General features: G+C 37.5%; 1 protein-coding gene across 2 annotated transcripts in view; it reads left to right on the forward strand.

The window, feature by feature from the left end:
* PDHX (pyruvate dehydrogenase complex component X) overlaps positions 1 to 14338 on the forward strand; it is a 59930-nt gene that overhangs the window by 1673 nt on the left and 43919 nt on the right. The window contains exons 1-2 of one of the 2 annotated variants that reach the window (XM_075502455.1): positions 8557 to 8663; positions 9862 to 9945. In XM_075502455.1, coding sequence (XP_075358570.1) covers positions 9885 to 9945 — 61 coding nt within the window. In that variant the 5' untranslated portion in view covers positions 8557 to 8663; positions 9862 to 9884. Of the gene's footprint in view, positions 1 to 8556; positions 8664 to 9861; positions 9946 to 14338 lie in introns of those variants that run through there. The other variant, XM_075502454.1, reaches the window with a different exon arrangement.

A 14338-nucleotide genomic window follows, 5' to 3' on the forward strand; every position in this document is an offset into this window, starting at 1 on the left:
CAGCACTGGTTGTCTTTGCTGCTTTGCAGTGTAAAAATCTTTTCCGTTGCAAAACCTGCTGTGTATGATATAGGGAAGGCTATCCCTGCTCTTGAAACAAATGTTATTAACTTCAAATTTTATTAGAAAAAAACTTGCTTCCTTCTTCATAAAATGTTTGTCTTTTTGTCCAATGCAGGATTAGTTACCTCTACGTTAGCCTTATTATCTAACTCCTTAAAGACCTCTTGTCTACAGTCCTCCCAGGCAATCTGTTGTAGTACTTTATATCTTTATGGTGAGAAATGCTTATTTAATATACAGCTGGAGTTAAATTATTAATTTTGGATATGGAGATGAGTTAAGTCTTTGTTTCTTCCTTACAGTAAGCTATTATGTATTAAGGTGGATATATCACACGTTTATGTTCAGGCTTTCCTCATTGACTTGTTTCTTTGCACCCTCTTAGTAGTCCTCACTGCTTTTCAGTGTGGTGCATGTCTCAGTGACACCATTTTTCTTAAATGTTTATTGTAGCCTTTAAAATTAAAACAAAGAGAAAAGTCATAACTTCTTTGGTAAAATACAGCTTTTTTGGGCATAAAACTCACTCTTGGTTCCTAGTTTGAGAATTTAAAGTTAAGTCAGTTTTATTTTAGCATTAGTTTTATTTCTCCACTTTTCTATTTCTGAAAATGCCAGCATTTGAAGTGTTATTTCATGTGGATCTAGTTTTGTTGTGTCACTTCAGTTTTTTGCTTCTCTGTGTGTTTATGTCCTTCTCTGTGGTGGTAGAGGAGGGAGAAGGTGGTTTTGCATAGTCAAAATGATTAATTCGGAATTGAATTCCTAGTTTATTAGTTACAAGGAAGGAAGAAAAATAGAATGAACCTTTATGTTAGAGGTGTGTCAATTTTTCTTTGTTTTTAATGTTTCTTAATCTTATCATTAATGTCAGGTTGGAGTAAATCTTTCAATTATGTACCGACTACAGAGTATGGCTTAGGAAGTTATGAAATATCTCTCTGATGGGGCACATTAAAGCATTTGTCTTCACTTTATTGCAGTTTTTTTTGTTTGACAATGCTGTAGCTGTTTCCATATCAAAGGAGGTCAAAAAGAGGCAATGAACATGTGTTATGCTGAACAAGTTTAAGTACAAAATTCACTGTCAATGGGATTCTGAAATTGCAGTTAATAAGATATAAAGTTCTAGCGGTCTGCCCTTCTCTTAAAGCCCTGTTTTTCCATCTGTTTGATACACACCCTAAATATGCATTGAATTTCTTCATAGAGAAGAAAGGAGGCAGAAACATCGTACCCAGACTCAATTTGATTCTTAAAGTGTGTCACTAGGAAAAAATTTTCTTGGATACACAGAGGGTTTTCTTTAAAATAGAAGCTACTGTTTATGTGAAGTTTTTTGAAGTCTTCCTCCTTTTTTATTCAGATAATTGATATGTAATAACACAGTTACTGTTGATAACAGTAAAATTAATGGATGGTGACTGGGAGTTCAGAAGTTTCATATGCTCATGGCTCTAAATTCTGTTATGCTGATGAGCTCTGTCTTTGAGATTCTGTGGGAATTGCCAGAACTTTTTGCTTACCCGTAATGAAAGAGCAACAATATTTACTTCCCAGAGTACTTGTAAGGATTGCCTGTGCAGTGCAACTAACCTACATGAATGGAAAATGTTATTTGGTGAAGGGAATTGTTCATTGTAAGATTGCTTTTTTTCTTTTGAGATACACATCCAAAAAACAGGTTTAAAATGTATGGTCATTAACTGAAAAGTTACTAAAATAGCTTTGAAAGGACACCAGTGTTGTAGCTGGTGTTCTTGTGTAGCTGTTGCCGAACAAAGCTCTTAATTGCAACACTACTGAACTTCTGTGAACATAGGCATGAGCATTAAATGAATGCCAAGGCATGGATAGGTTGGTGAGCTTGGAGGATGAGAAAGGAGTGGAGAAAATGGAGCTGAAGTGCACCTCACTTTTTTCCTTTCCTTTGCATAAGCACTTGGATTGTAGTTCCATAGTTGCTTTAACTAGACTTAAATTCTATCCTAGTTCCCACTGCCCATTTTGGATGTTGATTTTGTTCATGCTGCTGTATGATGAGCCAGATCAGGAAGCTAACCTGACTGAAATTGTATGTGTTTTTGTGATCAGGTTAGCTTCCAGCAAAATCCGTTCCCCAATCTAGATAACTGGGCAGCAGCATGAGTATTAGTACTACTGGTAGTATGAATAAAGGTGTGAATATGAACAATCGGGGCAGAAGACTGATCAGCTCCTTTTGGATCATGGATTGATATTAAGTTAATGTGGAACAAGAGGCAGTCATGCATGGCTTAAAACTTTTCCCTGAATTGGCCCCATTCATAATGCAGTCATTGCTCTGCCTTGCAAAATTAGATTTGTCATACATTGTAGAGAGAAGAAATGCTTTTCTTCTTTAAAAAGCACTTTGATTTTGTAGCTATGAAATTACTTTAAAGCATCCAAGTAATGTTAATAAATGTATTCTCTGGGGAGTTTTTCAATGAACTTGTTTTCAATGACTTCCAGACAACTGAAAGTAATTAGAAATTGAGTTTTAAAATCAGTGCCACAGCATTGCCAAGTCTGTTGCTGAAATCTTTTCTTGTGCATTACTGTAATGGATGCTGTAACTATTATAATTTTGTTGTATAATTCTGCATAGTTCAGATCAGGCTGCATGTAAGTGAGGAGGAGAAGGAAGTTCTGTGCAAAGTAATAGAAGTAAAGCAATTTGTTGGTATACTGTTTCCACTTTTCTTGCTGCCATGGCTATCCATGTTACCAACATTGTTTCTAAAGATAAAGTTCTTCCCTAGATAGCCCAATTTAAAAATGACTTGAGATAATTTATTACTTTTTTTAGTGTTGTGTTCTCTCCAGTCCTCTACCCCCAAAATTTTCTCAGAGTGTCAGTAGTATTTTTCTGTCTTTGATAGGCCACCAAAAGCAGCCTAGAAATAGATTTTTAAGTTTTGCTGGTGAATGGGGGGGGCGGTTTTATGTGTGTTTTTTCTGAACAACTTGCTCTCTGCAGATGACTAGGAGTTTGTAATGATTTTCTAAATAATACATGTTAGCTTTATGCCATATACCTTAGTTGCTATTTAGCAATCAACATTCAGCTATAATTACCACAAACAATAAAATAGATTAAAAATGTATGTAACTCCCATGTGGGAGAATACAGCAGAATTTCAAATGCTAACACTTAGCAACTATAAATAAATTGAAATTTTCTTTTTAAATAAAGACCTGTGATGTATCTGTTAAATTATTTTTTGTTTGAATCCATTTGGGAAACAAAATGTTTCCATATGCAAATTATTTTGTAATTTAGGCAGTATGCTGAACTTTCAGTGAACAGGTTAAAGCAAAACATCTATGACATCGGGGTCATCTTGCAATATGTTTTAAGGCTGCAGGGACAATTCACAGAATATTACAGCCAGATATTTCTTTTTCTGAATTAAATCACCACATAGAATAGTATAATATTTATATGTAATTATGTTTTGAAGTAAAATGTTAGCAGCCTTCCAGGTAGTAGAAAACTTTGTTACTCACAACTTGCAAGGTCCTGTATTTAGCATCTTCCAAGAAAGTGGAGCACAAGGCTAGTTCTCAAGCTTTATTTTTCTTACAGTTTCTAAATATACTCGCAGATTTGTAAGGATAGAATTACACTGAAGTGTTTCCATAGGTCGAGAAGGGAAAGGAGGCTGAGTTATAGTACTCTATTTACAGCATAAAGCATGGGACTAGGAGTGGAAAGATGGACGTTCTTTACTTTTGTTTTGCTTTGTGATGCAGAGTGAACTATTCTGTTAGTACTCGGATTTACGTCAGTGATATGGAGCTAACGTTATCTCTAAGAGGGTTTATATTCTCTTGCCTGCTGAAGCTGCTGAGCAGCCCTTAGCTCCCCATGTCTTCCCAAATAGGAGTACCAGAACACTGTAGGTTGGTTTTTTTTTCCAAAAATGAGTTTTCCTTTGACCTATATGGTATACTGGTCTTTCTCAGGTAGCAGAAAAGTTCCTCTATGTAATAATAACAAGCCTTTATTAGTTGCCTGTGCCTTACAAGTCAAATATTCTGTGTACCTGGTGGAAAGCTGGGGAAGGATGAAGGAAAGAATTTTTTCTTAGTTACTATTGTGAGTACTTGTCTGATCTCCCACTTAAAAACTTTGCAAAATCTCTATTATCTAGTGACAAGTGGGTTTATTCTGTGTGGTGTGGTTCTGTTTTAGTGTGGCTGGTAATAAGTCATTAAGTGCCTGAGAAGACTGTTAGCCTACTGTATTGGCTGTTAAAGGCATAGTCATATACCTTCTAAGGTCAGTCTGAGTGCTGCTCCTCAATTACAGTTACCATTCTTGCAGTGAGGCACAATAGTATAGAAAATGGCAGTTTATCATTTTCAGATTTGATAAGTGCCATGATTTTTGGATTCTTCCTTCTGCTTTGTATCCTATTTAATTTATTTATTTATTTTTTACACACTGCATGTGTACTAGTGCTGCTGGATCTTCTCTCCTAACTTGGTCAAAGGACCAGAATGGACTGTGTGTTTTGTGGTAGTTGTTCATAACACGAAAGGGAAAATGTTAAGGTGGCACAAATTTGTTGCTCAATTTTGTATTTATGCCAAAGTAGGGAGCATATTCTGGGAAATGGATCAAGTGAATCTTTACTGAAGTGAAACATGTGAACCACCATGTTTAAAAAGTAATTTTTTCCTCATTAGAAATGTGGAATGCTTTCACTTTTTTCAGTGAGGTATGTCCACTAGTTCTAGATAGTCCTAGATATTTGTGTGATATGACTTCAAAATCATGTTTTGATTGCCAAAGTTGACTTGTCAAGTTAGACAATTAGAACACTTCTTTGCATCCTGTAATGTATTATTTTCTACGTGCTGTTATCTGTAAATATTTTTTTTAGTGAACATGTATAATTGTGAATTGTGCTTTAATTTGTAGGATTTGAAAAATGATCATAAGCAAAACATGATTTGGTAAATGAACACAAATATGCATTCACAGAATAATACACATTCTTAACATAGTTAATTTTTCTGTCTATTGGTCCAAGATGAGAGGTTGCAAGAAGAAACTTTTTAAAATCCTTGCAGGTAATCCAGATGGGAATTGCCAGTATTAAGAGGAACATTGTCTGGATACATTTCTAAACATTGCAGTAATCGGTAGTATTAAACTGACAAGCATTTAAGTACCATGGAAAGGCTGAGACAAATATGTATATTTCTTCATGCGGTCTTGCATGAACCATACATACACTGGGCTCATTGCCACAGTTCAAGTGTTTTGAGGAGCACGATCCTAATTGTGTTGTTCTCCTGCAGACTTTGGGGAATAAATAACTCGCATTCTGCTCTTGGTGCATTTTAAAATGTCAAGATCATTGACGGTTGCTGAAGTTATTAGGTGTTTGCTACAATGTTTCCATTCACATCTTAAAAAAAAAAAATCATCATAGAATGCTTTGGGTTGGAGGGGACCTTTAAAGGTCATCTAGACCAACCCCTCTGCAATGTGCAGGGACATCTTCAACTAGGTCAGGTTGCTCAGAGCCCCGTCCAACCTGAGCTTGAATGTTTCCAGGGATGGGGCATCTATCACTTCTCTGGGCAACCTGTTCCAGTGTTTCACCATCCTCATTGTAAAAAATTTCTTCCTTATATCTAGTCTAAATCTACCCTTGTTTAGTTTAAAACCATTCCCCCTTGTCCTGTTACTTTTTAACAGGGCCTAAAGCATCTCCCCATCTTTCTTATAAGCCCCCTTTAAGTACTGAAAGGCTGCAATAAGGTTTCCCCAGAGCCTTTACTTCTCCAGGCTGAACAACCCCAACTCTCTCAGCCTTTCCTCATAGGAGAAGTGTTCCATCCCTCTGATCATCTTCATGGCCCTCCTCTGGACCCACTCCAACAGATCCACGTCTGTCTTGTACTGAGGACTCCAGAGCTGGATGCAGTACTCCAGCTGGGGTCTCACCAGAGCAGAGGGACAGAATTACCTCCCTCAACCTGCTGGCCATGCTGCTTTTGATGCAGCCCAGGATACGGTTGGCTTTCTGGGCTGCGAGCGCACAGTGCTGGCTCATGTCCAGCTTTTCATCCACCAGTACCCCCAAGCCCTTCCCAGCAGGGCTGCTCTCAATCCCTTCATCCCCTAGCCTGTATTGATACCAGGGGTTGCCCTGACCCAGGTGCAGGACCTTGCACTTGGCCTTGTTGAACCTCATAAGGTTCACACAGGCCCACTTCTCCACCTTGTCCAGGTCCCTCTGAATGGCATCCTGTCCCTCAGGCATGTCAACTGCACCACTCAGCTTGGTGTTGTCTGCAAACTTGCTGAGGGTGCACTTGATCCCACCGCCTGTGTCATTGATGAAGATATTAAACAGTACTGGTCCCAATATGGACCCTTGAAGGACACCACTCATCACTGATCTCCCTCTGGACATTGAGCTGCTGACCACTACTCTCTGGATGTGACCTTCCAGCCAATTTCTTATGCACTGAACAGTCCACCCATCAAACCCGTATCTCTCCCATTTAAAGGGAAGGATGTTGTGGGCGACTGTGTCAAAGGCCTTGCAGAAATCTAGATGATGGCGTCAGTGGCTCTTCTCCTGTCCACTGATGTAGTCACTCCATCATAGAAGGCCACTAGGTTCGTCAAGCAAGACTTGCCCTTGGTGAAGCCATGCTGGCTGTCTCAAATCACCTCCCTGTCCCTCCATGTGCCTTAGCATAGCTTCTAGGAGAATCTGTTCCATGATCTTCCCAGGCACAGAGGTGAGGCTGAGAGGTCGGTAGTTCCCAGGGTCATCCTTTCTACCCTTTTTAAAGATGGGCACAATGTTTCCCTTTTTCCAGTCACCAGGGACTTCACCTGACTGCCATGACTTTTCCAGTGTCATGGAGAGGGGCTTGGCAACTACATCAGCCAATTCCCTCAGGACTCTGGGCTGCATCTCATCAGGTCCCATAGACTTATGTATGTTCAGGTTCCTCAGGTGGTCTCAAACCTGATCTCCTCTTACAGTGGGAGGGACTTTGCTCCCCCAGGCCCTGCCTTGTGGTCCATTCACTTGAGAGGTCTGGGAAGAGAGATTAAATAATAATGGAAATAGTTTTTCCGTTATTTCTATGTGATGTCTTTAACTCTACCTAGCCATTGAAATATTTATGGTTGAATACCTACATTCTTTTACAAGTGTAATGACTTATTCTTTCATAATCCCGTAGCAATGAGAAAGACAAGTTCAGATTTATTTGATGTATTGACATTAATGAATTACAGAACATGGGTGGACACTTTTAATTCCCTTAAATAATTGTGTATTAATTGAAGTTTCACTTCTGTTTTTGTCTTCTCTGAGATCTTAACCATGGTAACTCTTAGAAACATCATTACTCTTGGAAGTAAGGATGAAAAGCACTGTCACTCTAGCTTACACGTGCTTTTCAGCTCAAAATTCTTCTAGTGTTTTTCTTGTCCTTTTTCTTCTGGATAATGAGGTGGAAAAAAAAAAAAGGATGTCAGAATACTACTTTGGTATACTGAGTCAAATGACAAGAGATGTAGTGTGCTACGAAGCCAAGGAATGTGCTGTATCATGAGCCCTGTCCTCAGAAGAATCCCACTTATATGGCATGCAGCTTGCTGCTGCGCAGTGCCACTTCTCTCTGTGTATGGGTTTACTAAGCAGATTCAGTCAGTTGACAGACTGAAGTGATCTGCTAGCTAGCTGTGTCTAGTACATGGTGTTGCAGGGCCAGAGAGGTTGTCGTGTTGTGTTGCTTAAATACATTGGACTTTTCAAATCTTTTTATTTGACTTGTCAAAGGAAAGAAAAGGCTAAGAATTTACCTGGTCTCACCTGGTTTCTGTATGTAGACACCCATGAGAAGGATCTCTGTAATGAGAAATCTTTCAAGCTTTTTAAGAGACATAAGATCCAATCACTGAAACTTGAAATTAGGCAATTTTAGTCTGCAAAGTAGATATAGTTTCCTAGCAGAAAGGATAAATAAACACTGGAAAAGTTTATCAGTGAAAGAGGTGGACCATCAGTGTCTGGAGCACTAGGATCGGTGGGCTTTATTAATTTAAAAGATATGCTTTAATCTGTCATCTGGAAAAAATTCCACAGTTTGTGGCAAAGAGGAGGAGGAGAGGAGAAAGGAGGATGTAGTGTTTGCGGTGGATTTTGATAAGACCAGCAAAACTTCTGGTCTAGGAGTTCAGGACTCTGAATTCCCATTTCTTTTTTTAATATTTGAACTTTGGGGGAATGGGATTACATGCTTTGCCTTGGCATGCTCTTAATATTGCAGTTCAGCATTAAGACAGAGGTCATAATCAAGATATAAGTATCTAGCCTTTGGTTAGGAGTTGGAAAGGCTTCTAACAATTTGTTTAGATACGTTCTGCATATTTACATCCCACTCTGTCCTCACACTTGTATGCCCATGACTAGAAGCCTGAGTATGAATAAGTACTCTGAGACAGAAGAAAAAATGCCTGCCTGGCTGGTACTCTGGTCATACATTCATAATCATACTGCTGACATACTGCATAGCTAGGAATAAAGACTATGGTAAATACCACTGAGGAATTTGTGGGTGGAGTTATACTATCCTCTGTAGCACATCGTGGTTCATCAGCGGGGAACATTATCAATACCTCTCACCCAGTTTCTCATGACTGCAGCAGTCTTGGCCTCTCTTGAGGACTGAGATGTGTGTATGCATGTGTCTGTGTGTGTGTTCTCTCCTCTGGAGTTGCTTATATCTGACAGGTCTTAGGTTCAGACTTCCTTTCCTGCCAAGCAAGCAGGAAATGAGAGGACAAGTCTTTGATAATTGTCTCATTCATTTGTGTCCTGGAGTAAATGAGAGGCTGTGGCACAGCATTTTAACCAAGGTTTTGCTCAGAGACCCTGACAGGGGCAGAACTAAGCATATGCGGGGCCATGTGTGGAAAGCTCCCAAAAATGGAAATGTGGTTTGGCTTAGTGCATATGCCCCTGATACACAAGAGGCAGGGTGTATTACCTGGCTCAGCTTTGAAATTTATGGCATTTCAGGGGTGAGGGGGGGAATAAAAAATAATAATCACAGCTTCATGCTAACTGCTGTTTTTTTTTTTCTAATGTATGTTTGTATTTTATAGCTGCTTTTTCATTCCACACACAATAGCTTGTGTGTAGTTGGAGCTCTAAGTAAGTTGTAATTTTTTTTCTGTTTACATTTCTGTTGGTTATATAACCCTATTATATAGTTATATAAGTTAGGTAACCCTGTTTCACTTGCATCCACTGTAGGATTGTTCAGTAGGTCAGACTGAACTGAGGGGTACTTGAAATACTAGTTTGTATATTTTTAATAATGCACTAAGACTTGGTCATGGAGAAAGTTTCCATTAAAAATTAATTGACTCAAAGCTGAAGCAGCATGAATATCTAAACTAATCTTCATCAGATCCAAAGTTTCTATATCATATTTTTACTTAAGACAGTTTAATTTGCTTAATACTTTGTATTATTTGTGACTTCATACTGAAGTTAGCCCTTGTTCTCTGTATAACATAGAGGTTCTATACTTAGTGCCTTGTTTTCCTTGGTGCTCTTGGGAGCGCATGCTTGTATGTAAGCTTTAAAAAAAAAAAAGCATCATAATGAATCTTTTGTTCAACTGTCTTTCAGATTCATGTGCTTTTATTTTCAGTTGTGTTAAGCACTTACCTGAGAAAATAATTATACTGAAAAAGTATTTAGTCTAGTGCTTGTTTCACAGGTACCCCTGGTATTAAAGTTCTCATGCCTGCACTTTCTCCTACAATGGAAGAAGGAAACATTGTGAAATGGTTAAAAAAGGAAGGTAAGATAGCATTTTCTATGCCCACATTTGTTGTAATTCTTCAGCTATATAATCTATTCTGTAAGAGTAAGATAATTGTTTCTGGTTTCAACTTAGTATTTTGAAGCAAAGCGTTTGGTATGTAGATGCTGTTGACTTGAACAATACCCACTTTGAAATTGTTGGTTCTTGAAACATTTTTCCTTTAGTTGTCTTCCAAAAGATTGCATTGATCATATTTTTGAAAAATTTCCATTAGGCTGTTCCAGGGTGTGAGTGTGTGTGGCGTTTTTAATTCTCAGTGTTATCATGCTGATCAGTAACTTTGGAAGTCTGAGAGCCTTTAACTTTGAGGAGGGTCTCTGTTTCATTATTTCACTGCGTTACGAAATAACATGAAAGATATGGTATTTTTATAGTTGCTATTCAGGGCTTACTTTTTTAATATCTAAATTATAGTCTACAATTAAAGCTGATAGAAAAATTTAAGTTACTTTCATAACCCAAATTCCAAATGGGGAAATCTCTTTCCAAAAAAAAAAAAACCCAACCCCAAAACAAAAAAACCCCCTACCCCTCCAAAAAAAGCCCTAACAACTTTCGTTACCTTAGGTTCCCTGTGCTCTGACAACTGAAAAGTAATGTACTTCTGTTAAAATATGTTGGAGTAGCTAGATAAATAGTGTGAGTGTATGTTTTGTCTTCACCTAGGTTGTACGTAAATAAGAAATGATCTGCAGAAGAATTGGTAGTCCCTGTTCTGTCAGGAGACCTCTCTTCCTACCCTTTCCCCTCTCCAATTTAATATTGAAACTGGATTTTGACTGTGGTTTTGGATTCCAGGTAGCAATTGTCCATTGGTATAGGATGCATTGCAGAGTTTTAGATGACTGTAGGAATATATCTTGTTTTCAGATGCTTTTAGATTTGCTAAAGAGGAACACATTTGGAGAAAAGAAAATCTCTTGGAGCATATTATCTTTGACAGACACAATTTGGTGAGCTAAATGTGTGTTTTGACTATTTTGCCTAGATGAGCCATTTCCTTTGACTTACCCTCTAAGTGTTGATACAGCCTCCAGCATTGTGTTGCTGGAGTACTTTGCTTTATACATTTTGAATACATTTTGAGAGGTGACTGGAAGGCAACTTGTTGCTCCAGTAGCGGACATGGCCTTTTGCTTGTAAAACTTCTAGTGACAATTTCTGCAGAATTTACTAGGAACAATGTGGCAGTCTATGTGTGTAAAAAGTAATTGCACCAATATTTTTGAAACTTGAAGCTTCAGTTAGTCAAGTATCAAGTCCAAGATTATGCAGAGAGAAAGGAGTGATCCAAAGTCCTTTTTCTATTCATTAGTTGTCAATAAGTGTAAGACACTAAAAATCAACAGTAGTCTGTTTTACAATAAATATAGCATTCAAAATTGCAAGAGAAAGCAAAACAGAGAGCATAATAGGAGTTGAAGTAGATTCCAGTTTGCTCCACAACATGAATGAATCAGTTTTCCTCATAAAAAGTACTTAGGACGCAACAGCTGTACAATGGTTTTTCTCAGTCTTTCCACTCCACTTCCACGCCAACACAAAAGGAAAAATAAAAAAGCTCCACACCTATTTTAATTTAATTAAAATAAAATCTTAAGTGATGGTTGGACTTTGAGAGAAAACTATTTTAGGATTTTTATTGCTCTACTTCATATTTAGAAACAAGACCAAAACTGAATATAATATATTGTCTTATTTGGCACAGATCTGACCATAATTAGTTCTTATGGATTTTTTTTTTTCCCTCTGACAGTCTGGAAAATAAACATAATTACAACACTAAAAAAAAAAAGTGAGGATAAATTTTGAAGAAAAAAGCAAAGTGATTTAATGCTTATACTTCTTCTGTCTGCAAGGGATGCTCATAACTACATAATTCTCCAGTGAGCTGGCCATCTAAATGTAGTGGCATTACTGAATATAAATGTTTGATAATCTCATAGAAAAATTCTCCAAGAAAAATTCTCATAGAAAAATGTCTCCAAGAAAATAAATATTTTAAAGCAATTGACAGAAGAAAGCTGATGATTGCATATGAAATGTTTTTCCCACTGTATAACCAGCAGGGGTCAGGAGAATACCGTTTTGATAATTTTTCTGCTCTTCGTGTAAATATCAAATGTTTTCATTTTATGGTTTCACAGGATGGACTGATGATTTCAGTACTGCAGAAGGAAAAATGCTGAATTTAGTTGACAGCTTAACTATTTCCTTCTCATTGTTAATGCAGTTTCATATTGATTCATGTGGGTAATAAAGTCATTCTCATAAAATTAAAATTGTGTTTCTAAAAACTTGCATTTATTGTGTTTGAATTTAGTGTTGATGAAAGACGATAGATTGACAGCCCAGGAGACCGAAATCCTCTTGTATTGTGGGCAGGAAACAGAAGAGGCAACGGTGCTAGCTTCCTCATGTAGTGTAACTCTGCCACCTTCTGAGACATCACTTCCAGGGACTTCAGTCTCTATGCTCAGTCAACTTTGATTTGATTTGCAAAGAGTACATCGAGGAATGCAGTTTATCTCTTGTGATTTGGATACTTGTCTGTCAGTAATTGAACAGAGCACGTAGGCTATTGAATGCCAGTTGGATGTGATTTCCTAGAGGGAAACTCGGCTTCAGTAGAGATCGTAATCATTCAGCCTAGCTATAAGAAGTTAATAATTTTTAAAAAACCCAGACAAACACCACCCAAGATTTTTCAAGGGCTTTATATATAATCTTCAAGAGCTGCCATTCAGGCAACTTCTGTTACAAATACTGCTCTCTCATTGGAAAGCATAAGAGCAAAGATATGTTCTGCAAAAGTGTTCTTTCCATTCCTATCTATTGGGAAAGCTGATTTGTAATTGACATCAAAGTGGGCGTCGATTAGGAGCTATCACAAATTTTGCAATCTCTAATGAAAATAACTGTGATCCTTTCTATTGCGCTTGGCTACTGAAACACACATGAGATTTTTGAATACTGCTATGAAGTATTCTTATTAAAATTGCATTTAATCAATTGCCTTCCAAACTTATGACCGCTTCTTGGCTGCAGCAGTGAAAGGAAAACAAAAAGTAGTGGAAAAGTGGTTTCCCCAGTTCTCTGAAGACTTTTCCTCTTGCCTTCCCTGTACAAGGAAATCCTTAGCTTTCTGTGAACAGCCTCACTTACCCAAGTTAAGAGAGAATGTCGTGTGACAAACACATGGATGAAGGTATTTGCTTTGGCTAGCTTGTACTGTTGGAGTTACTGCTGCAGGTTGCTTAGCAGTGAGATTTCTTTTTAATGGTGCAGAACACTCTGATTGCAGGCTGGGAGAAGAAAATAATTAAGATACGGAGTTAAGCTCCTTTCTGCTTGCCTATCATAGCTCTGTAGGTTACAGAATTTGCCCAACGATTTAATTTCTTAACATCTGTGAAGTACTCACTTAATGATCTGATATATGGGCTACTTGAATTAATGATCCAGTAGAATGAAAACACTGGTATAGAGCCTGGAATTTTGACTTCCTGTTATAGACTGTTCATGCTCTAGTTATTGCAAAATGCAGTGTGGCAATTAAATTATTAAATTAAAAAGATCAGGTGCTACTTTGTGTACTCCCCTGCCAAGTTCTGTAATAGGAACACTTATGACTATGTAAGTGACTGAGCTTTGAATGTCTCCGTTGTTTACTACTGCAGAGATCACAGGGATCATACACCACTTCATTTTCCCCTTCTAATTCAGGTAGTCCCGAAACAGGAAATAAACACTTTTTTTAAAAAATAATTATCTTTTACCTAAATACAGGTGGTAACCTGCACTAGGTTTATTCTGATGCTTAAGTACAACAGAGAGTGATATCAGGAATTAAATTAAATGCTTAGACAGATAATACTGTTGCAGCATTTCTGGTACTGGGGAAATACTAAAATTTTACTTCATATAAAAATTGTAGTCATGTGTTAGGCTTGTATGTATTGTCCCTATTTTTCAGTGCTCTGTAAGGAAAAGGTGGTTATTTTTTGGAGACCAAAACATTCAACTACCTCAAAGGTTTTCAGTGTAATTTCAATTTTGATGTTGCCCATCTAGTCAGTATTGATCTGTTGAAAGAATCCAGACCCATAACATCGTTATCATGCGCTAGCAGATATTCTTCAAAAGCAGAGAAAGAGTATACTTCAAAATTAATCATAGATTTGTGTAATGTAGCAAAAGCAATTTCTAACACTTGTGCATATTTTTATTTCACAAAGTATGTATGTTTCTAAAATACCTCTTTTAACTCTATAGGAGACTGAGGAAACAAGCTTGTAGACATGCTTTCCAAAGAGATTAAAGTTCTTGAGGTTTTTATTTGAATATCTTTAATAGTTTAGATACAAAC

The sequence above is a fragment of the Mycteria americana genome, chromosome 5, assembly GCF_035582795.1.
Source record: "Mycteria americana isolate JAX WOST 10 ecotype Jacksonville Zoo and Gardens chromosome 5, USCA_MyAme_1.0, whole genome shotgun sequence".
In the NCBI taxonomy this organism is placed as follows: Eukaryota; Metazoa; Chordata; class Aves; order Ciconiiformes; family Ciconiidae; genus Mycteria; species Mycteria americana.